Source organism: Trichosurus vulpecula, chromosome 4 (genome assembly GCF_011100635.1).
Source record: "Trichosurus vulpecula isolate mTriVul1 chromosome 4, mTriVul1.pri, whole genome shotgun sequence".
Lineage (NCBI taxonomy): Eukaryota > Metazoa > Chordata > Mammalia > Diprotodontia > Phalangeridae > Trichosurus > Trichosurus vulpecula.
The window spans coordinates 77,702,569-77,728,424 of NC_050576.1; the positions used below are offsets into that span (position 1 = coordinate 77,702,569).

Below are 25,856 nucleotides of genomic sequence, written 5' to 3' on the forward strand. Positions count from 1 at the left end.
AGTAGATGTGAAAAGGAGTTTCCCATGATAGCATCCTTGGAGTCTTAATACTGGTAGAGCTATCTATGGTAACTTGCTGATTGGGAGATCATCAGAGCAAATGAACCAAGACCTTGTACCAACCCGTGGTAGTGAAAGTTTCTACCATCAGAAACCCACCAAACCCCAGACCAAAGAAGGAATCCTAGAAGAAAGAGTTTGTGTATTGACAACCCAAAGCTCTGCCTCTTTAATTATATGCCAGCCCACCATAAAAGGAAGCCATGCTAGAAAATAAGCTGAGAATAGTGAATTGTCAATTAAGTTGATAGCCTAGAGTTCCTATCTTTGCTTTTCTGACCCTTAAGTTCATCCTAATGCTTCATTCTCCTCTTAGCCCATATCCCTTACCACTCTTGTGCATTCTACCTGGTCTGAACTTCCTGATTCATGTTTTTGCTCTCTTCCTTCCCTTCACCTTTCTGTTTGGACCCCAGATTGACCTATTGACATTTTGCTTGCCTCAACTCCTCAAGAGATGAAGAGCTGCCACTTGCTGCTGGTGACCTGCCCCTTAACCTTTACCTGGGACAGGCCAATTGACTGGATGGAATGGACATCATCCACCATAACGACCTTAGCATCACAGAATCTCCAAGTTGGAAGGGAACTCAGAACTCATTAGCCTAACACATAACAGAAATAGGAATTCCCACTACAGCCTCCTCAGGAAGTAGTCATATAACCCGTGCTTAAACATCTTTAGGTATACCTTCTGCACTAGTCTTGCCACTTTCACCTGATCCTTGATTGTTGTGAATGCCGCCCACAAGAATGTCTTCCATTTCCATTATTTTGGCCATGGTAAACACCTAATTAATGTCTAGAACTCTTCTGTCTGTACTGATAATCTATGTCTTTCCCCTCTCTTTAATAATCTAGCTAGAATTTTCCTAGTATGAACATATATTGATCTCTGTTACTTAAATTGATACAGCTTTTGCTTTTTTATTTGCTGATCTTTCTTGCCTAAACTTGTTATTTCCAAGAAGACAGTGACTTGGTCTTTCTTGCTTCAACAGATCTGTGATATCCTTCCAACAGTGCAAGGTCACACCTCATACACACACACACACACACACACACACACACTCATCCTCTGTGACTCTTGATCATATCCTCCCATACATTTTTCTCAGGCAATTTTGCTCAGTGTGCTGGGGGCCTTAGCCTAGGTCTCCTGACATTATGTGGGTGTTAATCACCTTTTCCCCTTGTTCTTTCTACATGATTGATTCACCTCCTTTCCATCTCTTTGATAATATCTTCGATGCTGGTTTTTGCATATATTTGAAGTCAAAACAAGCTGCTAAAACAAATTAGGGAAGACATACAGGTTACGTGCTAGAATACATGAGTCAGGAGAATCTTTGACCCAGAAGTAAGATTAAATCTCGGCTCAGCCAGGGAGACAATCGTCTTACCCTATGAGTCTCCTCTTAGCCGTCTCTAGTGTTCCATGCCCTAGGAATTGAAGGATGTGTTGGGGCTTCAGTTTTTTCTTGTATGCCTACAGATCTTGGGGGGGAGTCTCCTGTTTTGCTACTCACAGTCTGTGCCTCACCCTCTCTCACTCTCTCTTCCTATCTTACCTCTCCTCCTCCCCCCAGTCCCTTTCTTTTTGCTTTCTCTCTCATTCAGGAGTCATATCTCCCTACACAAATGCAGGATCATATGGACTCTCCTTCAGGGAACTGCCAAGCCTACCTTGGGTGGGACTATCATAGATAGGTAATGTGCTGAAGACTATAGCACCACTCCAAAGCCCTTTGGGCGATCTGAAATATTGATTCTTCAGAGACTATAGTGTTCTATGCTTTGTCACCTAAATACCATTACTGGGAAAATATTTGTGATAAAAGGTAAGTTTTTGTTTCAGGGAGAAGCTTGGCATCTTTGAAAACACTACAGAATTTCCCAAATGCAATCACACTTGCTCTCTTCCTTCCATTTAATTCTGGGCCTAATTTATTATCCATGTATAGTTTCTGCCCTAGACATGTTATACTGCTGAATTTGTTCAATGGGCTATCTATCTAATTACATATTATAATTTGGACCATGGGGGATTCTTCATCTACTTTCTGTTTCCTGTGCAGAGGGTTAAGCCAAATCCTTTGGCATTTACATGAATCTCATTTAAAAGACTCTGAAATGTTCCAGGGTTGAATACAATTAGCACACTGATACTCACAAACTGGAGGATCTGGAGAACCCCACTGTCTGTAGGGAATCTCTCTTCCATAGGAAGTCCATGATGAATGTTCTCCATAACAATGGCAAACATTGGTAAGTCTTCTCTCCCTATTTTACACCTTGATAGTAATAATTAAGGGATTGTTGAACAATCATCTCCATTATTACATCTACCATAAAAATCTTATATAATATCTACTTATTTGTGGGAGACACACATCATTGGAGGAGAGGCTTTTAAGCTCCATTTGCTCTACTAATCAAATGCTTTTAAAAAATCATCCCATAATAAGTCCAGTGGGATCTTATGTCCTCTGCATCTTTCGGGCAGTTGAGTGACTCTAAGGTTATGGTCTCCTATTGTTGTTATTGTTCATTCTTTGTTTTTGAAGAGGACCAAATGCATCATGGGTGATATCTTGACTTAAGTTATTACACCTCTTCCCATCTTATCTTTTTTTATCAAGAATAATCTTGAAACATGTATAAATCATTCTCACAGATTTTGTAGAGATGAGAAAGTAGGTATAGGTTTTGGTGGTAACTGATGTACTTGTGGTCACCATTTTTAAATAGGAATAATATTTGAATTTCCCTCTCTCGATTGTTAGCTTGTCTTTCAGATATCACAAAATATAATCCTCAATGCTCTTAAAATTGCATCACCTTCAATGAGCCCCTCCTCTGTTTATGTACTGCCACAGATGGAGAAAATTGTTTCTCATGGGAAGACTGAAGTTTTTGTTCCATTTTCATTCATTTTATCTTCCTTCCAGTTTTATCCTTAAATACCCTTGGGATTCTCAAATAGGCAAATTAATTGATCCCATCAATTTGGGAACTCCCTCTACAAGCACAGAGTGCAACCCATCCATCCATGCCTGCCATCTATTATGATTCTTGCCCACTTCCTCCCCTGTTTCCCAGACAATATCCCTTCTTCCAGTCTGCTAAAGGCCTTACTATTTTCTCCTAACATTACAAAGGCACCAGTGGAGCAGGACAGCTCTCCATCTGATATCCTGATATGTGACTAATTGTACAACCTTTGATGAACTTTTTTTTTGAGTTCTCCTTTGAAGTTCCTCATTGGATCTCTATTGCCACGTGCTCTTGGGATAATCTGAGTTAATTTGCTATCATGCCAACCTTTCTACAGTCTCATTTTTCCTTTCCCAACTTCTCACTGTTTTGTGAGGATATGTCTTTGTTTCATAGGTTTAGTTGATGTTTCTATAGCTCCTTAAGTTTTGAATATTGCTTAATGCAGATGACCTTATTTTGATTCTCACAACAAAAATATGAGATGCAAGTGCTATTGTCTTCATTAGATTCGTGAGGACACTGAGGCCAAGCAAGGCTAAATGACTTGCAAAAGTATGACACAGTTGGGGCAAGATTAGAACCCCGGTTTTCCTGCCTCTAGGTCCACCACTGCCATCTATGATGCCAATGTCGTGATGACCAAATAATCCATCACCTGGTGGGTGGCCCACTGGTGATAAGCCTAGTGATGATTCCTGGATGGGTTGGACCCAAATGGACTGGTCATTATCTATAGTTGAATATAATGCTGCATCTTGTAGAGTCAGTCAAAGCCTCTGGGGATGGTCAGCAAATATTAGATAAATGAATGTGCAATGGATAGAGTCCCAAGTCTGGAGTCAGGAAGACTTATCTCCTAAGTTCAAATATAGCCTCAGACACATACTGGCTGTGGTACCCTGGGCAAGTCACTTTATCCTGTTGCCTCAATTTCCTCATCTGTGAAATTATAGAGGAGGAAATGGCAAACCACTCTAGTATCTTTGCCAAGAAAACCCCAAATGGGGTCATGGAGAGTCAGACATAACTGAGAAAATTATTGAACAACAATCTGTAAAATTGAGATAATAGTACAGTATTTGTGCTACCTGATATACAAGGTTGTTGTGAGAAAAGCACTTTACAAATCTCAAAGTGAGTTATTACTAGCAGTATTCATTTAATAAATCTGACATTGGATGGGGAGAGAAGAGAAGAATGAACTAAGATAAACCTTAGTCAAGACTAATCTGAGGAAGTAATACCCGATGGGAAGAAAGAAGCCTGAAAGATTCCAAGCTATCTTATTCCTGCTCCTCACTTTGGTCAACAAGATGCCCCTGCTTAAGCCTTCCCTCTCCCAATTCAAAGTACTTTCTGGAAAAGAGCTAATTCTTTGGGGTTCCAATGGAAGACATTTGACTCTAGAGAGGAAGATACAGGCAAAGTTCAGACTTGACAGAAGAATCTGAGTTTTAGAGCAGAAGGGTTTTTAGGGATCAGCTAATCCATTTTGCACTGAGGGAGACTAAGATTAAGTGACTTGTCCAAGGTCACACAGTCACTTATTTGCAAAGCTAGAGCTGGAACCCAAGGTTCCTGTCACCAAGTTCAATACTCTGCATGATGCCATGTTGTTGCAAGAACAGCCAAGGTCTCAGTAATCTCATTCTTTGTTAGCAAACCATCATTACTGGGAAGAGATGCTGCCACCCAGGGAGGAGAGACACCTAGTTCAGTTTACCCAGCTTTGTTCTGGTTTGATGATATGACATCTGGGTACTGAGGAAAGCTCCCTTGGACTGAAAATGATCCGTGAGGTGAACTGGGTCCTCTGCCACCACCTTCCAACTGCCTTGTTCTACCTCCATGATCCTAGAGTCTAGTCACCGCTGTGTGGTCCCCTGTTCACACCCAAGTTTCACCTTGCAACTTACAGGGAGGATCTGACATCTGTACTGACTATTCCTCCAGACTGATTGTGTCGACAAAAAGACCCTTTCCAACCCGGATACCCTCAATAATCACCACCTCCTCTACAAGTGCTCTGATGGGAATTTCTCTTTATATTTGTTTTTAGCTTCATCCAGCAGCATGTCCCAGAGGAAAAAAGGGACAGGCATCTTCCAGTCAGCAGGGTAGGCAAAAGTAGGGGACCCCTTTTGATTCTGAGTTGCCTTTTTTCCGAAGAGCCTGGCTGGGGATTGGGAAGCCTTCTCTTATCCCAGGAAGGGGCCTTGTTTCCCAGGGCCCTTAGTTTTGCTGCTGAAGTCCAATTCTTCATGTAGCAAACAGAAGATAAAGTCTACTCCCCAAACACCCCCACCCCATTCTGCCTTGTGAATGAGATAAGATACCCAGGGAGCAGGGAGCCACTTCCAGAGACAGGTTGATTTTAGAAGGAAAGGGTCCCCTCTGTGGCAGTCCTTGGCCTGATTACCAGCACTGAGTAGCAACCATCAGGACTACTCCAACCAGGTTTTGAAAAACCAGGCCAAGAGCCAGAGGCCTTCTGTGGGGGGAGAGCCCCAAATGTATATAATCCTAATACTCCTCATCCTCTCACTTTACACATCGCTCAGAGAAATGGGAAAGGAAGAAGACAGCTTTACCTCCAAGCTTGAAAGAGAAGAAAAGAAGAAGGGGTTGTCGATGCCTTTGGAATTTCAGGTCGGTCTCTGCTGACCCAGAGGATGAAACCCAGTTGAGCACTGCCAGAGTCTCAAGCCTAAGACATGGCTGGGTTTGGGGGAGAAGCTGGGCCCTCCCATCCTTTGAGAATTGTTGCAGTGTGCTGAGGAGGCTTGGAGCTTCTAAGCTCTCGATAGATATTAGCTGGTCCGAGCACATGAGAAATAGACCAACACCTTTGGGACTCTACTCCCTGGAGGGGCAAGATAGGGCTTGAGCCTCCTGGAGGAGAGGTTTAGCACTACAGTCACCAAGCCTAGAATGCTTCCAGTCTGGGTGCCTCGGTGCTGCTGTTAACTGACTGTTCTTCTGTCTCCCTTCAGACAAAAACTCTCTGACATCTCTAAAGTCAACCCACTAGTCACATTGTGCATCTGACAGTCAGACGAGTGCTCAGGAGGCACATAACGTTGACGGAATTTTTACAGGTGAGAACTGGGATACTTTGGCACCAGCAAGAAGGGGCATTGGGCACCAGCCTGGGAATGGCAGGGATGGGCCAGTTTGAGTGCAAAAGGAGAGACGTTGCTACACAGAACTACGGGCAGCAGATTTGCTGCTGTGTTTGAGCCTGGGCTTACTACCAGAGCAGGCCATTTCCATGCTCAGTAATTGTTTCTAAAAGAGTATTCCACTTGAATCAAGAGGCATGGGTTCTAATCTTGGCTCAGCCGATGTATACAACTACGTGATTTGGGCCAAGATGACTTAATCTTTCTAAGCCTATTTCTGCATCTGTGAAATGGAAATAATATCTGGATCAGAGTACTTGTATCAAATGAGATAATATTTGGGAAAGTATTTTGAAAAATACAAAGTGTTTCCGCTTCACAGTTGATTCAAATATGAGGCATTATTATTACTATGAATGCCGCTGAAACAGATTATAATTCATAAATGTTAATCCTATCTAGACAAGTTAATCCTGCCCCCCAACAAAGAATCCCTCCTTCTTCAGAGATCTATTTTTATTTTTATTAATTTGTCTCAGTTAAGAAAGAGTGACAAGATAGATTTTGAAATTTTTACCTCAAGGACTAGATTTAAAACTTAGTTCATTACTATTAGTTGTCAGGCACGCTCTCAAAGCAAAGAGTTCCACTGTCTGCCCCATGATTTTTCAGTAAAATCAAGGGCAGATGAGCTAAGATTAATATCATTCTTGACCCCAGAGAAATAAGAAGGAAATTTCTCTTTCTCCTTTCAGTAGACTTGTGGGGAACTACAGGTGTGGAATGTTGGATATCCTACCAGACATGGTCACTTTGTCATTTCAATTCAGTTAAAATTTTGCTTTGTTTTAAGAGAGAAGTCATTGGGTAGGGGTGGAGGAGGGAAAGGGTGTCATACTGGAAAAAAAAATATTCTGATGTTAAAAAGGCAAAAATACAAGTATTAAGAAAAACAACCAAAATGAAGGGCAGAGTCTCCAAGAGGTGAGTTCACACATAAGAGACTAGGGTGGCTTATTGTCTCCTTGGAATCTAAAATAAGAGGGAAGAAAGGAAACATGGGAAGGCAAGTTAGAGGGTTCCATTAGCAGCAGCCATTAATTGTGTTACAGTTTTTCAAAAGGGCACTGGATTTAGACTCATAGAGTCTGGGTACAGATCCTGACTCTGCCAATTCCTATCTGTGTGACCTTGGGTGTGAGTTTCCTTCTCTGTAAAAGGAGGTTGAACAGAAGATCTCCAAAGTAGATTCCAGTGCTAACTTGATATCTTTTTGTTTGTTTTTTTTTTGCCAGTGTTTTCTTTCAGCCTAATATAGTCATTTCTCTGTGCATTTTCATAAGAATGGAGGACATTATAGAAAGTAGACCTGGTTGAGGATGGTGGGGTGGATCAGGTAAAGGATGGCCAGAATCTGCAGACTAGATGGGCCCAAAGGGGTAGGGGTGGGTGCTTAAGAGAAGGCCATGCAGTGGGAAAAAGGGGACATCTAGAAAGAATAGACAGCAGGTAGTAGAGATCTAGACATGGAGGCTGGAGCTCAGATATTTGATTTCCTTTGTGATCCTCTATATTTCATCTTATGCATTAAAGATATTCTGAGAAGGGATAAGTAGGCTTTACCAGACTGCCAAGGGGGATCTTGACATTAAAAATAAGGTTAAGAACCTCTGTTTTCATTCCTGGAAGAGCTAGAGGAGAAGACTGCACTGATTCTAGAGAAATTATAGTACATGCAATACATTTCAAAAAGAGGTCGATTAAAACAAGTTACTGGGACTAGGGCATAGAATAGGGGTTTGATTAACAAAATGAACAAAAAGGAACAGTTCAGGGAAGGGCCATCAGCAAGGCTAATTTAAGTTTGCATCTAGGAACATCACATTCTCCTTGACTGGATCTGGAGCTAGGGTTAAACCTACAGGCAGGGCTTAAGTTTCTTACCCACCCACCCCTCTACCCACTGCCCAGGGCAAGAGAAGTAGGAAGGGTCCCATCTTCAATATTAGGAGGAAAATAGTTTTTGCCATTAGCTCTATCTTTGTAAGGATTTTTTTTGCTTAACAAAATTAATCCCAGGATCCTGAGACCTTTGATATGAGTAAGGAACATGGACCTCCCCAAGAATCCCACTCTAGTTCTAGATCATGACATAGAGGCAAACCCTGGGTTTTCAAAGGCTCTATTCAACTTCAACCACGGGCCCAACAACAAATTATATATTTGTTGTCCAAGGACTAACCTCATTAAAAACAGAAGGGTTTGTCAAGAAGAGGCCTCTAGATGATAATTTTTTTGCCCATGGTAACCCTTGAAATGGACAAAAATTTACAATCATTTCAGTCCCATGTAGCTTCTGCTGTTCTTCCTCCTGGAGAAATTACTTTGCACACATATTTGTATTTTTGCTATAAATGAACCTTAAAGACTTAAATGTAATGATAGCTAGCCTACAGCTTTACCTTGGAGTTGATAGAAATGGTTTCATCTTACACTAAAAGACAAGAAACATCATTATCAGAGACACTTGATCATCTTGTCTGGCATCGCCTATGATGAGCATGAGCAAAGAGGCTGCTATAAAGAATTATCACAATTTATATACCAACATTCATTGCAAAAGATAACATGGAAAAGTCTACGAAGACTTGACAAGATATTCTTAAGTAAGTCAACATTGTGTCTTGATATACTCATTAATTTCAATGAGAATATGAGCCTGGATTTGGAAAATACAGTTTTTGACCAAGAAGTGAAAGAAGCCACATGTACAATTATGGCCTACTCTGAAATGATACTTGAACATTAGAAAAAGAATTAGAAGCCACTTAAAGAACTAAGAAAAATTTTTTTAATGAAATCGGTCCTTTTTTGGGGGTAAGAAATAATTTCATTGGTGGGTTTCTCCCAGAGCCTCCATTTTGTACAGGGGCCCAGGCCAGCTTTCATTCTTCTCTGAGCTTTGCTCCTGACTTTGAGACTTTAAAACCCTGCCCCAAAATCATGCCCCTGCGTTTCCTTTCAGCTCCCTTTTGAGAGTTGTCTTCCCCCATTACAAAGTATGCTCCTTGAGGGCAGGAATTGTGTATTCCCAACACTTAGTACACTGCCTGGCATGTAATACTTAATAAATGCTGGCTTCCATTTTGGAAATTCCTTCCATTGATAGATTGGCAACTCATCTGCCAATATAATGACACCAAAATGTTAGAGAGTTGCCTAGGGCCATGAGAGGTTGAGTGGCTTGGCCAAAGTCCCATAGCTATTTTATGTTAAATATCTTGAACTCAGTGGAAAAGTCACCCCTGGAGTCAGAAGACCTGGGTTCAAATCCCAACTCTGATGCTTCCTACCTATGTGACCTTGGGTGAATTATCCCTTGCCTCAGTTTCCTCATCTGTAAGATGATGAGGTTAGACTAAATGTCACTAGTCAATCTCTGAGATCACTTATGCTTCTAGATATATTATTTATAATCCTATAACTTCAAGGTTGACTCTCCATTATCCCTTTGCTGCCACTTAACTACATTTGAACAGACAGACAAGTAACGGTTTTTGATCAATTCAGAGTTAGCTACAAAGATGGCAAGATTCCAAAGTCACAGAAGTTGATAAGATTCCAAAACAATGAAAAAATTTACAAAGCTACCAAAAAAGGTGACCAGGAAGAAAACAACGTTCAAATAATATACCTTTATCTTCTATAAAATTCTGTATAACTTAGGGAATTATGTTGTATAAGTCTATAAAATCTTTATGAGAAGGAGCTATACATTCATCAAATGTATCCTTGATTTAAAAAAAATAGAAGTGAAAAAGAGGAGGCTTGCAGATGATTTTCCACAGCTCCTACATATCTTCTAGTCACACATCATCAACGAGTATATGATCCTTCTTTGTCTATAGTTTATTTTAAAAATTGTTTAACTGTAAAACACAAGCTGTGAAGCCTCGCTTTAAGCAAGATGTCTCTTATGCCTACAAGAAAATTATGTATGATGATGGATGAAACATGAAGATAACTTTGTTCATCAATAACTGTGAAGGAAATACCAAACTGGACGGCACATGCCCAACTCAGGTATTTGCCAGTTTCACGAAAAATGTTCCATGCAAAATCTGAACAAAGTAGGAGTTTTTTTATTAATGGTGAATGTCAACAAATGCTATTTTCAGATAACATCATCACACTAATTATATCAAGCTCTTTGTAAAATGCCCAGAAATGTGAAATGAATTGACCTATTTACACTGAAAAAAGTGAAAAGCCTACATTTTGCTGAGGTTATGACACACCAGAAAGAGTCCATCAAGTTATTCCATTAATAAAAATCTACACATGTGGCTATATATATATGTATATATGTCCATTATCTTGGACCAGCACTGCTAGTGGACCTGATTCCAGAAGTAGAGCTGATTCCAGAATTGTGTAGAAGGAAATCGGAATCCGTCACACTTGGGAAACTCTGCAATGCTTTCAATGATTTTGGATTGTCTTTCCTATCTCGACCAAACTTCTGGAAGGTCTCTTTAGTGACCTAGGTTAGGAGGCGGAGACTGTCACAGAATCATGGACTCCATAGAGGTGGAGGGGACCTCAGAAGTCACCTACTCCTCTCATTTGAACCAGAACTTCCTCTTACAACAAGCCCAACAAATGGTCATCCAGCAAATCTCACCTGAAGATCCGTGGGGGGGGGGCAACTGGGGTGGGGGGCACGGGAGAAACCGGCTCAGGGGAGACCTGAAGCCTAAATCTGCCTCTTTTCCACTTTCTCACTTCTCTTATTTCTATTCACTGAAGCCAATCAGAACAAATCTTCTACTTGATAACCCTTCAGTGTTGAAGACAGTGTTCATGTTTCCATTGAGTCTTCTCCAGGCTTAACATCCCCATTTCTTTTATTTTGTCTTCATCTGGCATAAACTCAAGGCCCATCATCCTAGTTGTCATTTTCTAGACAGTTTTATCTTCGTCCTCGCTAAAAGGTGGATCCCAATACTTCACATGCCATTTTGCAGATGTTCTCTGACAAGTCAGAGTACAATGGTACTATCTGCCTAGTTCTGAATATTTTACCTTTCGAGTCAGCCTAACACTGCATTAATTTTCTTGGCTGCCATAACATACTATTTACCAACACTAGGCTCAAAGTCCGCTAAACCCCCCCAATGCTTTCTTGCCCCATCTTATACTTTCAGAGTTGATTTTTTGAACCCAGGCATAAAACTTTACAAATGTCAGCATTAATGTTTAAGTTAACTTTATTCAATTTGGCTTAAGATCTTTTTGAATCCTGACTCTGATGCCTGAGGTGTGAGCTATCCCTCCCAATTTTGTTGTCTAGAAAAACAAATGACCATATTGTTAAGTAGCACAAACTAAGAGCAAATTCTGAGGAAATGCTACTAAAAACCACCTTCCAAAGTGGGATTGAACCATAAATTACTGTCATGTCAGGCCATTCAGCCATTTCTCAACCCACCTAGTTAAACATCTCTACATTTTTCCTACAAAAATTGCATGAGAAGCTTTAGCAAATGCTTTGATAACATCTATAAATCCATATAAACTATATCTGTAGCATTTTCCTGTTGTATCAACCTAGTGATCCTGCCAAAAAAAAAGAACTGAACTACTGTGGTGTGACTCATGTTGATGAAGTCATGCTTGCTTTTTTGAGCACTGCTTCCTTAGTTTCTAGATGTTTACCAAATATTCCTTTAATAATATACTCCCAAGTCTTTCCTTGACTTGAAGTTAAATTCAATTGATATATAGTTCACAGATTCCATTCTCTTCCTTTTTTTGAAAATTGGTGCATTGATCCTTCCCCAGTCTAGTAGTTCCTCTCTGCTTCTCTGAGACCTTTCAAAGATGACTGCAAATGGCTTTGCCATCCTGTTTGGCAGCTCTTTCAGTACTTGATGTGTTATTTATTTATCCCAGATCATTTTCATACATCAAGGGCAGTTTCATATCTCCTCGTTTTTCTTGGGCATCAACCCCCATCTGCCATTTTTATTCTGTCCTTTCTGATCCAAATACAGCTCTCCTTGGAATAGAAAACAAGCAAAATGGAATCAAGCATCTCTGCCTATTCTGCCATTAGCTATTATCTCCTCCATGCCAAGATGCTGTCCTATCTCTTCTTCCAGTCTCCTGTTTTCCTAAGAATGACTTTTAAAAAATAATCCTTTCTGTCATTATCTTTCACTTTTTTCAGCTTTCCCCATCTCAGTTTATTTTGGGTTTTACATATTTATATTCATGTTCTGTTACCTGCCCTTACTTCCATCTTCTGTACATTTTTTAAAAATTCTAAAGTTGATATATGAGCTGTATATGCATCCACAAGAGTTTCTTTAAACAATTCCCATTTTATTCCTCAATCTTCAGAACTTCATTCTTAAGAGTTTTTCCATAACCCTTTACTGTCTTCCTCCATGGAATTTTAGTCAATAGAACCCTACTTAAGCTGCTTCTGAAATCTGCTCTCTGAAAATCTAGTGTGAACAAACATCAACCAATGTTTGAACTTCTTCTATTTTTCTATCACAAATTTAAAGATGGAATGGATAGTTCTCCCCATCATTTCTACTCCATTAATCATTTCTTCTTGTTGGCAACAACCATATCTTGAATAGAATTTTCACTTATTGGTTCCTCCTTTTTGGAAGGATGAAATTGTCATTAAGGCAAGCCAAGAGATTATTAGAAAGTGTCCAGATAATTGAAGTCTTTTATCATTACTTTATCATGCCCCTTTAGCAAGCTTTTTAAAATCTTTTTCCTAAACCTCTCTATTTCATATTTGTGTCCAGGTGGTCTGTAATATACTCTGATAATGATATCACTTGTATTTCAACATCTCTTCATCTTCACCCAAATGGTCTTTACCATGTTTCCCTACCATTTCCCACTTTTCTTCCATGGGTCTATCTTCTTCATATACAATGCTACTCACACTATCTTGTTTCTTTTAATAAAGAATATTCTTCCAAGAGCTGTAATCCAGTCATGAGTTTCCTCCCACCAAATTGCAGCAAGAGCCATAATATCCAATTTTCTTCTTTTAGGATCATCTTGCTTGTTACTCCTACTTTATATATATGTGCATAAACATCTGATGCCATGGATGTTATCATTTTTTCTTGGAGTTTTTCCTCCCATAAATTTTTCATTTGTCTCTGCCGCTATTCTTTCTAGATTGTAATTACACTCTATGAGTCCAGCTTGGTGGTTATGCATAGGCAACTTGTCTTGATGAAGTTATGCATGCTCTTTTGAGCATTGCTTCCTTCTGTAGATATTTACCTAACGTGGACATGTAAGGATGTATTTGTCTGCAGTCTTGAAAATCTAATCAGAAGGATATTTTTTTTCATTCTCTTTATTTATTTAGTTTTCAGCATTGATTTTCACAAGAGTTTGAATTACAAATTTTCTCCCCATTTCTACCCGCCCCCCCACTCCAAGATGGCATGTATTCTGGTTGCTCTGTTCCCCAGTCAGCCCTCCCTTCTGTCACCCCACTCCCCTCCCATTCCCTTTTCCCTTCCTTTTTTGTAGGGCAAGATAAATTTCTATGCCCCATTGCCTGTGTATCTTATTTTCTAGTTGCATGCAAAAACTTTGTTTTTGTTTTTGAACATCTGTTTTTAAAACTTTGAGTTCCATATTCTCTCCCCTCTTCCCTTCCCACCCACCCTCCCTAAGAAGTCAAGCAATTCAACATAGGCCACATGTGTATCATTATGTATAACCCTTCCACAATACTCATGTTGTGAAAGACTAACTATATTTTGCTTCTTCCTAACCTATCCCCCTTTATCCAATTTTCTCCCCTGACCCTGTTCTTTTTTGAAAGTGTTTGTTTTTGATTACCTCCACCCCCATCTGCCCTCCCTTCTATCATCCCCCCTTTTTTATCTTCAGAAGGATATTTTTAATGGAATGGTTGGTATACTCCATCCCTGGCCAGGAGCCTGACATCCCTATATTGTAATCTTTGATCTAAAAAATACAAATCCCAAACTGCTAACTGCAGCAAAAAAAAATCTTTTTTCTTCTAGCTAAACTATATCATCATGAGTTATGAAACATGGCAGACATGATTAAGGTGCAGCATATTACCAATGATGACTTACATCAGGGCTGTCCAAAATGCAGCTCACAGCCTGCATGCTGCCCATGGTGCTATTTATATGGCCACCTACAAGCATAGGAATTTACATAAATGCTTTAGTAAACAAAGCCTAGCTACCACAGAGCTCTCACTAAAATGAGAAATCAAAATACACTGTGCATTGTTTCAATAAAAACCTAAGGTTGGACAGCCCTAACTTACGTGTAAGAAGTAGCACTCAAAAAAATCGCTAAGGATATGTATAACTAGAAAAAAACTGATGGATGGATCATACATTGAGAAGGAAAGATAACAGACATCCTGCGTACTATATTGGTATTCCCAACATGTGAAAAAGAAGTAAAAGGAGGCATCTAGTGCCATTGTGTGGATCTCCTATAGAAGATTCATGGAAAAGATTTGCACAGGAGAAGTTATGTGAATTTCCTTAGTGGAAGAGGTACTTACACTCTCAAAATCCCAAATCCGTCAAAGTACTAAAAAATTTGAACAGAAATGAAATCAGGAGGGCAGCTAGGTGGCACGGTGACTAGAGTATGGGCCCTGGAGTCAGAAGGACCTGAGTTCAAATCCGGTCTCAGACACTTGACATACTTACTAGTTATGTGACCGTGGGCAAGTCACTTAACTCCAATTGCCCTGACTTCCCCCCTCCAAAAAAAAATGAAATCAGGAAACCTCTTGCAATTCCTATTCCCCCTGCCTGCTCCCCACTACCATCTTTCCCTAAGAAGTCCCAAAATCAAGATTTATATGTTCTACTACTACTTTGGTTTCCGATTTGGCCCTTGGATCCCAGAAAGCACAACACCATTCTAGTGTCTCTTCCCTAGACCCATTTCCATGAAATGAACAACTTTGGGATCTGCATCTTTAATGAAACTTTCTTTAAGAGGACTGAGACTATTCAATTTAACTCCACAGACATTAAGCATTCAATTATGCTCAAGGCATATTGTTAGACATTGGAAGAGAGAAAAGGTAAATAAGAAAACTAACTCTATCCTGAAAGAGTTTACAATCTGGAAGATGGACATAACACATACACAAATAACTTATAAAAAGTAGAAAATAAATATAGCAGAGAAATATAAAGTGCTAAGTGAAAACTAAGGAGAGTCTGATTAGAGGAATCATGGAAGGTTGCATGGGTAAAGTAGCATTTAGGACTTGAAAGGTCTTGAAGGATAAGTGGTATGTTAATAACTAGAAATGGGGGAAGAGAAAAAATTATTCCAAACACAGAGTGTAGCATGAGCTAGAACATAGAGGTGGAAAGCCCAGTGCCTGTTAAGGGGACAATGAGTCATCCAAGTAAGCTATCCCACATGAGTGGTTAAGAATTTGGTCTAAATTAGGTTGGAAAGGCGGAGAGGCACCAGATTGTAGGTCATCTTAGAATCTCAGAGTTTCTGAATTGAAAAAATATCATTATAGAGGCAAGGTTTTAAATCTTATTTTAATTGTACTTAGGGCTAAAGAAAAAGAAGCAGAAAAGCAAGAGAGAATAATAGACTTTTATTCCGTAAGGCTATTTTCTCGCAGTACCTTGTAGTAACATGAAGAATCTCCTCTCTCCACAGATTTCAATGATGATAGTGATTACTTTTCTTATTCAAAATAAGTATCCCCTTCTGGAGACAGAGGAGAAAGAGGCACCCAGGATCTCCAATTTCCCTGTCCTCCTTCCCTGCACTAGCATACCACTGAGAAAATTAGCATGAATATTAGGAAAAATAAAAATAAAGACAAAGAGTTTTATATGGAAAGCTGATGGGTCTTGTGTCTTTAAGGGGAAGGAGAAAAAACTTTTGTCAGTGCTCACTTGGAATGCTCCTCATAGCATTTCTCTTCCAACGGGAGGAGATTCCTAAAACAAAATAGGAATGCCATTCATGGTCAGGCTCATAAACTAGAAAGTAAAATACTAGATAGTCTCCAATATATAAACTCTAAACTTATAAACAACCCCAGGGTCTCTGGGGCATTCAAAACACCTACTCGCAATGACAGCAATTGTCCATTCCCCAACCCATTCAGAATCCCAATAAATCAACTTACCCAACACAGTACCTTCTTTTATGAAGATAGGCGTAAATCCATGGTGCCCAGAGCTATCTCCTCCATGCCAGTACTCATAATGATACCACTATCAGGAAAATTGCTGCCACCAAGCAATGGGGATACATGGAAGAGTTGGGATGCATTCTTGGAAGCCCCAATTAAAACTTGAAATATATTTTGCCCCAATAGAAACAATGTAAGAAATGACATCAAAGTTGAAATAGGGCTTTTAGGCATAGTGGCATGATAGAGGGCAAATTTGGAGCCAGGAAGCACTGAGTTCAAACCCTATCTCTACCATTTACTACCTGTGTGCCTATTGGCAAATCACTTAAATTATCAGGCCCCCAGGAAACTAAAATTCAACATTACAGAAAAGTTACCTATCAGCTAGGGAGATGGCGGGGGAGTTTCACACAAGGAGTTTTCTCCCTTGTTGAAATAGGGTACAGGGGAAAATGTTCATCCCCTCTTCCAAACATTAATTTTTGGATCACCACCTTGGAACTGGTTAAATTCTACCCTAGGCACAAAGGGATTTGTTTGCAAGACAGATTTTTTGTCCTTCCTGAGAATAAACTATATCATAAATCATATATCATATAATAAAGGTTATGGACGTTAACCAATGTAACCCTTATGTCAGACACTCATGCAAGACAGCCTGGGGAATTTTCTCTCTCACTTGTCTCCAGGAAACTGGGGGAGATATATGCATGACACTGACATGAATTCCCAATTTGCAATCATGGAATCAGTAAAAGGCACATAGAATGTGCTAGGCACCATGCCTGAGGATACAAAGTTCCTGCTCTAGAGGAACTCACAATCTAATGGGAGATAACATGAAAACAACTATGTATAAAGAAGATGTGTACATAGGAAAGCATTTTTATTGAAAGACTAATCGAAACAACACTGCCAAAAGATCCCTTGAAAAATTAATAGAAACTCTCCGATGAATCGCCATTTTACAAAGATCTACCCAAATTCCTATTGAATATACAGGCTTCTAGTTTTCTCTTGTAGTTCTTATTTTTCCCAGCAGGTGTCCCCAAATATTGCTCTTTATGGCAGCTCCAAATGGGAGTGCTTGAGGTATGAATTTCTCTGGACCAGATAGAGAGGCAAAAATTCCTCTTTTTTAGATACAGACATCTCTACCACCATGGGAAACTTGAAATTTTTCCCTTGGCTAACAAAAGACACAATTCAAAATCACAACACTTGTGATGTTATACCCAACTGGGAATTTCCTCATACTTTGGTGGTCCCCCTAGCCTGTGCTAAGCATCGGAGGTATAAAAAGAGACAAAGGACAACCCCATTTCTGCCAGTCTCAAGACATACAAAAGCTTACCTACCCAGGGAAACAGGATCCCACTCATTTCTCCTCCCTGTCACCAATTCCAGGTTTGGGAGTGGACTCTGTGTCGGTCAGAGACCACTACTCACATTAAAAATATGCAGAGACCATTCTTGAGAAAAGGCAAAAAGGAGTTTATTACTTTTCCGTGAGAAAGGACATACCCCAGCAAGTGTGCGTGTGTGTGTGTGTGTGTGTGGGTGTGTGTGGCATACAGCTCAAAGCAAGTTATATAAACACTAACGCACAGTTGCCCCACTCCCTACTGGCTCCTCTTCCCATTGACTGGGATTGGAGCTCACATTCTAAACATGGAATCTTTTTCCAGCAACAGGGAACAAAGAACAAAAAGACAGGCATGAGACCAGGGACTAGCATTCAGCAAAAAGGGAGTAAAAGCTAGATAAACAGGACCTTGCAGGTGTCTGTCTACTGATATAATTTCTTATCTCTACTTTCTCAGCAGAGAAGTTTCTAAAAATATAGAAGGGGTGCAGGGTGGGGGTGGATTGCAGGAGAGGTAAGGTCTTTTCCCATGCTGAGGGGGGTGGGGCTTCACTATTTCAGTGTTTCATTCAGCTCTATAGATTAAGAAACTTTTACTCCATTTGACACCTGGGGGAGGTATCTTCCACCAGAGGAAATATTCTCCACTTGTTCAAAAGCTGACAAAGTGCCCCAGTTCCTTCCTAATTGTTAAACAACTGACCAGCTGGGTTGGCAACCCACAGCTGTCGGCAATCCCTGACAGTAATGGGTACTGCCTAAAATAGGGGTTGTATTTCTTCTGTTTTTTTTGGTAGGACAGATGGTCTTAGGGGTCCATGAATAGATTTCAGGGGTCTGTGAACTTGGGTGGGAAAAAGTTGCATCTTTTATTTTCCCTGTTTACATCTTTATTTAAATTGATGTTTAAATGAAATTTAGTATTTCCTTTAATTATCAATTGTTAAGCAATACTATTCTGAAAGGGGCTCATAGGCTTCATCAGATTGCCAAAGGAGTCCTTGACATAAAAAAGATTAAGAACCCCTTTATACTCTCAAGAGGACACTCCATCTTGAGAAGGAAAGGGAAGGAAAAGATAATAGCACTCCTTTACCAGTATCCCTAGATTCCCCCAATAACCTATTACAGTATTCATTAATTTATCTAAACTTTTCTCAAGCCTATTGATATTTTCAGTACATACCACTTCTCAGAGGCAATAAGCTCCATGTGCTATTGCCCACTATGTGAAATAATATTCCCTTTTGTTGTCCTACCTCCCAGAGGTAGGACATGGTCCAAATATTCTAGGATTTCATAAACTACTCAAAATTATACCTTTCACAAATATTCTAGGATTTCATAAACTACTCAAAATTATACCTTTCACAGTTTTATGAAAGGAATACACATGACCAGGAAATATATGTGAGAAATGTCATATATGCAAGGAACATGTAGTTAGGGCAACACAATCCTGTAGCAACCTGTAAGCAAGAACTCATCTCTGTCTCTGACTACAATGCTGCTTGCTGCTTCCCCTCAGCCAATGATGTTAACTGTTAGTCTGGTGCCATCATGTTGTGAGCTACACTATAAAACGCCATTGTCTTCTGTTGGACTATATTCCACTGTGCTGCCATCTGCTGGTTGTCTTTGTACAACCAGTAATCAAATATGTAGGTCTAAAACCCATGCTCTTGCCACTCTAACCACCAATAAGAGACAATGTTATAGACAGAGCATGCTAGGATTTAATCATCATTTTAAAAAGTCCTTCATGATGTTGTGGTGGACAAAAAGTGGGGAGATTTTTGCTAGATAATAGTATAATTGGGTAGATTTGGATGTAATTAGATCAGGGCTCAGCAAACTATGGCCCATGGGTCAAATCTAGCTCACCACCTGTTTTTGCATGATCAGTAAACTAAGAATAGTTGTTACATTTCAAAATAAAGTTTTATTGAATTTAAAATTGTAAGAACCATTCTTAGCCAGTAGGCTGTACAAAAATAGACAGGGTAGGATTTGGTCCTTGGGCTGCAATTTGTCAACCCCTAGTGAGACAGAACAATTCAAAGAGTACTGACTCATGAACTGATGTCAACATGGACAAAGTCCCCTCTTAGAACATCCCAGAAATTTGTCTCTGGTCCTGTTCTGTTCAACACTTTTATCAAAGATTCAAATGAAGATAAAGTTGGCATGATTCTCAAATTTATCCACGACCCAAAGATGGGATAAATAGCTAACCCAAGGAAGGACAAAATTAGGATCCAAAATTATGTAAGAGTTTAGAAAAAAAATGAGTCAATTTAATAAGATAAAATTTAAGATGAATAAATGTTGGACTTCAGAATCACAGAATCTCAGAATATAATGGGAATTCCAGTAGTCATGTAATCCAGACTATGCCTGTACTGTAATTTTCTCTAAAACAATCCCAAATATTATTCATCCAGCTTCTGCTTGAGAATATCTGGTGAGGGAGAAATCACACCAACTCCTTAATTTAGGTTCAAGAAACCAACTATAAAAGTACAATATGACATTGTTAAGCAGCAATTCAAGTAAAAAAGATTCGAACATTCTAAAACACTGCAATTTCAATGGGTGATATGTAGATAATAAATAAAAGGGTCTTGGAAAAAGGCATAGATGCTGTGTTCATTCAACTTGCAGATGACACAAATCTTGGAGAAAAAGTCAGAGACACACGGAGACACAAAGAAGCAGAGAGACAGAAAAAGAGACAGAGAGAGCTATAGCATATTAGATGATAGAGTCATGATTCAAAAAGATTTTGACAGGCTAAAACAATGGTCCAATGGGATAGGATAAAATTTAATAGGGATAAATTTAAATATACTAGAAATCAAAAATCAACTTCAAAAATACCGGATTGAGAGACATGGCTAGACATCAGCTAATATCCCTTAAAATATTTATGAAATTAGTGGAGTTCAATAGGAGTTAACAATGTGATGTGACAGCCAAGGAAGCCAATGTGCATCCTTAAGCTACACAAAGAGATGCTTAATTCCTCATGACACAACATCTGGAGTACTTGGGAGGGTCTGGATAAATTGGGACATAGCCGAGATGGTGAGGGGTTTTGAGTCCATGCTATTTAAAGATAAAAAGAAATAGAACTGTTTAGCTGGAGAAAAAAAACTTATTGAGGATATGATAGCTATCTTCAAGTTCTTTTTTTCACCTGGAAGAAAGATTGGACTTATTCTGTTTGGCCCCAGAGAACACCACATCCCTAACATCACTTGCATCTGTCTACTCTCCACTCTTATGGCCACAATCCCAGCTCAAACCCTCATTATCTCCCACTGTTGCAACAGCTTCCAAATTGATCACCCCATCCCATCTCTCCCTTCCCCATTCCATCTTCTACTTTCTTATCAAACTGATATTCTTAAAGCTCTGTAAACTGCTCTGTAAATTCTAGTGGAGCCAAGAGAGTACAGGGTGTGTTATTATTTATTTCTCTAAACTCCACAATGTGTTGAAGATTAAAGTATTGCCTAGCAGGGAAGGCTGGCTTTTACCAATGGACAAAAGTATGGAGACAGAAAAGCAGAGGATAGATTCAAGTTATATGAAGGACTCTAGTTTATCTAGAATGTAGGATGTGGATAGGGGCTATTGTGAAATAAGCCTATAAAAGTAAACTGGTGAGAGACTGTGGAGAATTTTGAATGCCAAGCTAAGGAGTTTCACCCAGTGATGAAAGTGGTATCTTAATGTGGGTTGAATGGGTTGGGATTCCAAGATATTGTATAAAGAAAGGCAGAAATCTCCTTTATATGACACTTTTATTGCTAGGGGGAAAGTTCAAGCATCATATGGTACAGGGTGGGACATCCAGTCACAGCCCTGGTGTCAGGAAGAAGGAGGGAGACCCAACCATTGGGGAACAAGGTTCTTGTTCAGCCCTTGCCTTCTACATTTCCTAAGCTGAAGCTTGGGAGGTAGGGGTACTTACCAAGACTATTAGTCCCAACTCTGGACAAGCACTAATACTACTGGGAGAAAAACTGATGGAACTAGGAGGCGGCTACCACCAGATACATAAGAAAGAACAAGACAGGGGCAGGCAGAAAGATAAGCAAACAAGCTTCATTGAGAATAAATATAACATGAAGGGGTGGCCAAGGAGATTGTACACAAGGTTGGTCTGCTGTGATCGCTGGTAGAATTAGGCACTAAAACTGGGAAAAATCCAATCCAGTGAGTTTTCATTGGGTTTTTTTTATCAGTCAAGCAGGACCAAGAACTGGGGAAGAGGAGGAAAGAAGCTCAGATCTGGAAACTGATGCCGATTCATTGCAGGGAGGTGTAAGAGGGAAACATCTGAAAAATTGGCAGCCAATTGATAGTCAAATTCCCCCCCAGGAGAAAGAATCTTTCAGCAGTTATTTCAGGACTCACTCTGAGGGAGGATCAGGGGATTTTAGTCTCATCAGCAGCTTCTTCATTTAGCTACCTTACAAGTAGCTTCATAAAATCACAGAATGTTAGAGCTATAAGCGACCTTAGAAATCACTTAGTCCAAGGGTTCTTAACCTCGTTTGTGCCATTGACCCGTTTGGCAGTCTGGTGAAACCTATTGGACTCCTCTGAGTTTACAGACCCATTTAAGAACTCCTGAGTTGACTAAGTTGCTTGTTTTGCAAATGAAAAATTGGGATCCATCAGAGGAGATCACTTACGAAACACCTGAAAAGGAATATTTCTAGGAGTATTTCAGCTTCCTGACAGCACAGCACTTTTTTCATTCTAGTTTATTCATCTATTATTGTCTCGTGTCCCTGAGGTCTAGCATAGAGCCCTTGGCAGGGGCTTAGTCAATGCTAGTTGAATTTAATTAAATTAATATGCCACTCACTAACACCCTAAGGTCTGTATACTCACCAGTAAAAAGTCTGGTTCAGCTAGCAACATAAACCTAATGCAATCACTAAGCCCTGATGCCATTCCCTAGCTATCTTTATCGTGGATCACAATTTAGAGAAACTTTTATGGAAGTTACAATCAACAACTTTAGAGCTACAGCTGCAGAATAACCACAGAGGAAATACATTATAGAATAAATTGAGGGGAGAGGAGGGGGATGAGAGAAGTCACTAACTTTCTAAGTCTCTGAAACAGTTTATTTTTGGCCGTAGGCTGCCAACCTGAAGAATAAGCATAAAGGTATAACTCATAATGTGCAGACATACTTAAGAAGTAAAGTCTCAGGTAGATAGCCTCACTCTTCCTTGGCCAATGAATGGGACTCTAGCGCACCTTCTCCCCTGCCTGAGTGACTAGAGTGAATGAAGCCAGCCCTGTCCCATAGCAACCATGGAGCAACAGGAAATTAAAGGGGTGCATAGGGTTGGTTCTGCTAACTAGATTGAGTATCTTAGCATGCCTCACCCTCTAACATGCATGCCAGTGGGCTATGCACTCCTCTCCCCTCACAGGGTGTTGACCTTGCAAATCGAAAAAGACTTGGAGCCCCTTCTCACTCGATTCCTATGGATACCTTACTGCATCAATGAGTTATTCCTGGAACCTTCATTTTGAGAAAGGGCCCAGATCAGCCTCCTTCATTCTCTAGAATTTACCAATGTGCCACAGCTGCCTCCTCCTCCCTACAACCTTGGTATCACTTTAACCTCCCTCTGCCCTACTCCATCCCTTTCAGCTCCCATTTATGGAAATTGTCTTCCCTCAGTAGAATGCGTGCTACTTTAGAGCAGGGAATTGTCTTCCATTTTTCCTTTCTTTATACCCCCAGAAGTTAACACAACATAGGGTACATAGAGAGCACTTAATAAATGCACGTTGGTTTGACTTCTGAAGATAAGCAGTGCCAGGCATATAAGTGCTTAATAAATGCCTGTTTGATTGATAAACAAAGATATTTCTGTTACAGTTTGGCTTAGGAAAGCAAAAGGTAGGAGAAGAGGCTATTTGGCCACGGTGAATAGAAAGTGGTAAAGAAAAGAAGGAGGAATTTTTGTTCAAAGCAGACAATGCCAGAGTACTGACAACAGCATTGTCCTGGAAGCAGCCCATGTAGGCCTGGAAAGCCAATTGTTTAACATTCCGTATGAGCATTTACCCTCAGAAATCAACAAATGCTACAAATCAGGATTTGATTTATTGTTTTGTTGGTTTTTAAACATAAGAAGATGGAGAAAATGTTGATAATAGAGATTAAACTTAAAAGTGTATTGTACATGATTTGGGGGGGGGCAGTGGAGGAGCTAGTTGCTAAATATTTACCCACACACTTCCTGGACACGTCATTTTCAACTTAAAGGGAATTGGGGAAGGCTTCTAAGAAGAAATGGTACCTGACCTGGGTTTTTAAGCAAAGATAAAATGTTAACAGGTGAGAATAGACAGGGTATTCCAGGCCCAGGAAATGGTGCAAAGGAAGGAGATGATGGCAAATAATAGTTTGGCCTCAGGACAGATTATGTAAATGCAATAGAATAAACTAGAACTGGAAAGAAATTGGAACCTGGTTGTGTAAAGCCTTAAATGCCAAAATGAGGATTTGGAACTTAATGGGTGGTGAATGTTAAAGGATTTTCAGCAGACAGTGACATAATCAGTACTGTACTTTGAAAAGATTAATCTAGTAGTTGTATGCAGCACAGATTGATGCCTGGGAGGTGGGGAGATTCCTTAGAAGGTTGTAGAATCTGTCCATTAATCTACGTGAGAGGCATTGAGGACCCTGAAATGAAACAGTAGTTATGGGAATGGAATGGAAGAGACGAACATGAGGAACACTATAGGCAGAAAATCAACAGGAATTAGGGACTGATTTTATGTGGCATGCATCAGAGAGAAAGGAGTCAAAGAAATGTTTAGTCGGCTTTGAGTTTAATCATTGTTTTTAGCAATCATCAGGTCTAAGAATGCACAAATACCCCTCAGACAGCCTATATTCAATAATCAAATCTTTCTTATCTTTTCTATCCATTGGTGGAAGGTCTTCTGCATCTGAGTGATGATGGATTTCAGTCCATGATTTCATTTCCAGTATCCCAAAGCACTCTGATGATGCGCCTACCGAATTACAGATATGTCAATGGTGTTCTTCTTAGAAGAACAGACTTTCAGGTTGGATTTTCCAAAGAGGAATAGGCAACTATAGGTATAAAGTCCTTTGATTTGAGCATTCCCAGATCACCTAACATGGAAGCACTCATGAGGGAAATAATAGCACAGACCCGCTTCTGCGAAATAACATTCTATACTTCCCTACCAGAGGGGTGAAAATAGGCTCTTTCTATTGACTAGTTAAAACAGCCTGTCTCAGTGACCAGACTAGGACATTTTGGCCCTCTCAATGTCTTTTCTTTTCACCCTCATCCAGAGAGGGTAAAGTCCTATTCACCTAAAGATGAGCATCATAAACTGAAATGAGGAGAGGGAAGTGCTACCTTCCCCCCTCTCCCTTTTAGGCCTTGTAGCCCCAAGAAACAGACTTGGGGTTATGTTCTGTCCTGTTTCATTTATCCTTTTCCATTATAGGTGTAAGCTGGACCCAAATTTGAGCTGTGACAACCTTAGAGGCAGGATTCCAGGCTAGATGTTTGTAATAGGAGGGCAGAGTTTATAATCTCAAAGAGGATCATAAACATGTCTGAAAGGTTCGGAACCGCCGGATATAAGAAACTCTCAAAGTAGAAGGTAGAAGAATCAAAACATATATTTAGGCTCCACAGTAACCAACCCATGAACCAGCAACCCCATTTTGATATATTGATCAAAAGCTTCCAGGCCCAATAAGTACGCCTTGAAAGAGTAACCAGGAGGCTACAGAGAAGCATGATTGCGTAAAGCAAAATCATGCTTCCCCCTCTATGGTAAAAAGATTACCCACTGGCCTGAAGTCTTTGTTCAGCTTCCTCCCGTAGGTCAGCTCTGCTACTGGCAGCTCCTGCTTCAGCTGTGGCTGTGGCTGTGGCAGCCTCTGGCTCCAACGGGAGCTGCTTTTAACCATCCAGCTTCTGCGGGGGTGTAAGGTACGCCGGGGAAAGCACAGGTTCTTTCAATCTGCTTAAGCAAGGTGAAGGGGTTG

The 25,856-nt window shown here is 40.0% G+C and overlaps 1 protein-coding gene across 1 annotated transcript in view; it reads left to right on the forward strand.

Annotated features, from left to right (window-relative positions):
- The window catches only part of RGSL1 (regulator of G protein signaling like 1), a 111,934-nt gene extending 95,825 nt beyond the window's left edge, over window positions 1–16,109 (forward strand). Inside the window, exons 21-24 of the mRNA XM_036757679.1 lie at window positions 5,120–5,177; window positions 5,622–5,709; window positions 6,054–6,158; window positions 15,921–16,109. Of these exons, the coding sequence (XP_036613574.1) occupies window positions 5,120–5,177; window positions 5,622–5,709; window positions 6,054–6,068 (161 nt within the window). The 3' untranslated portion in view covers window positions 6,069–6,158; window positions 15,921–16,109. The remainder of the gene's footprint in view (window positions 1–5,119; window positions 5,178–5,621; window positions 5,710–6,053; window positions 6,159–15,920) is intronic.
- The last annotated feature ends 9,747 nt before the right edge of the window (window positions 16,110–25,856 follow it).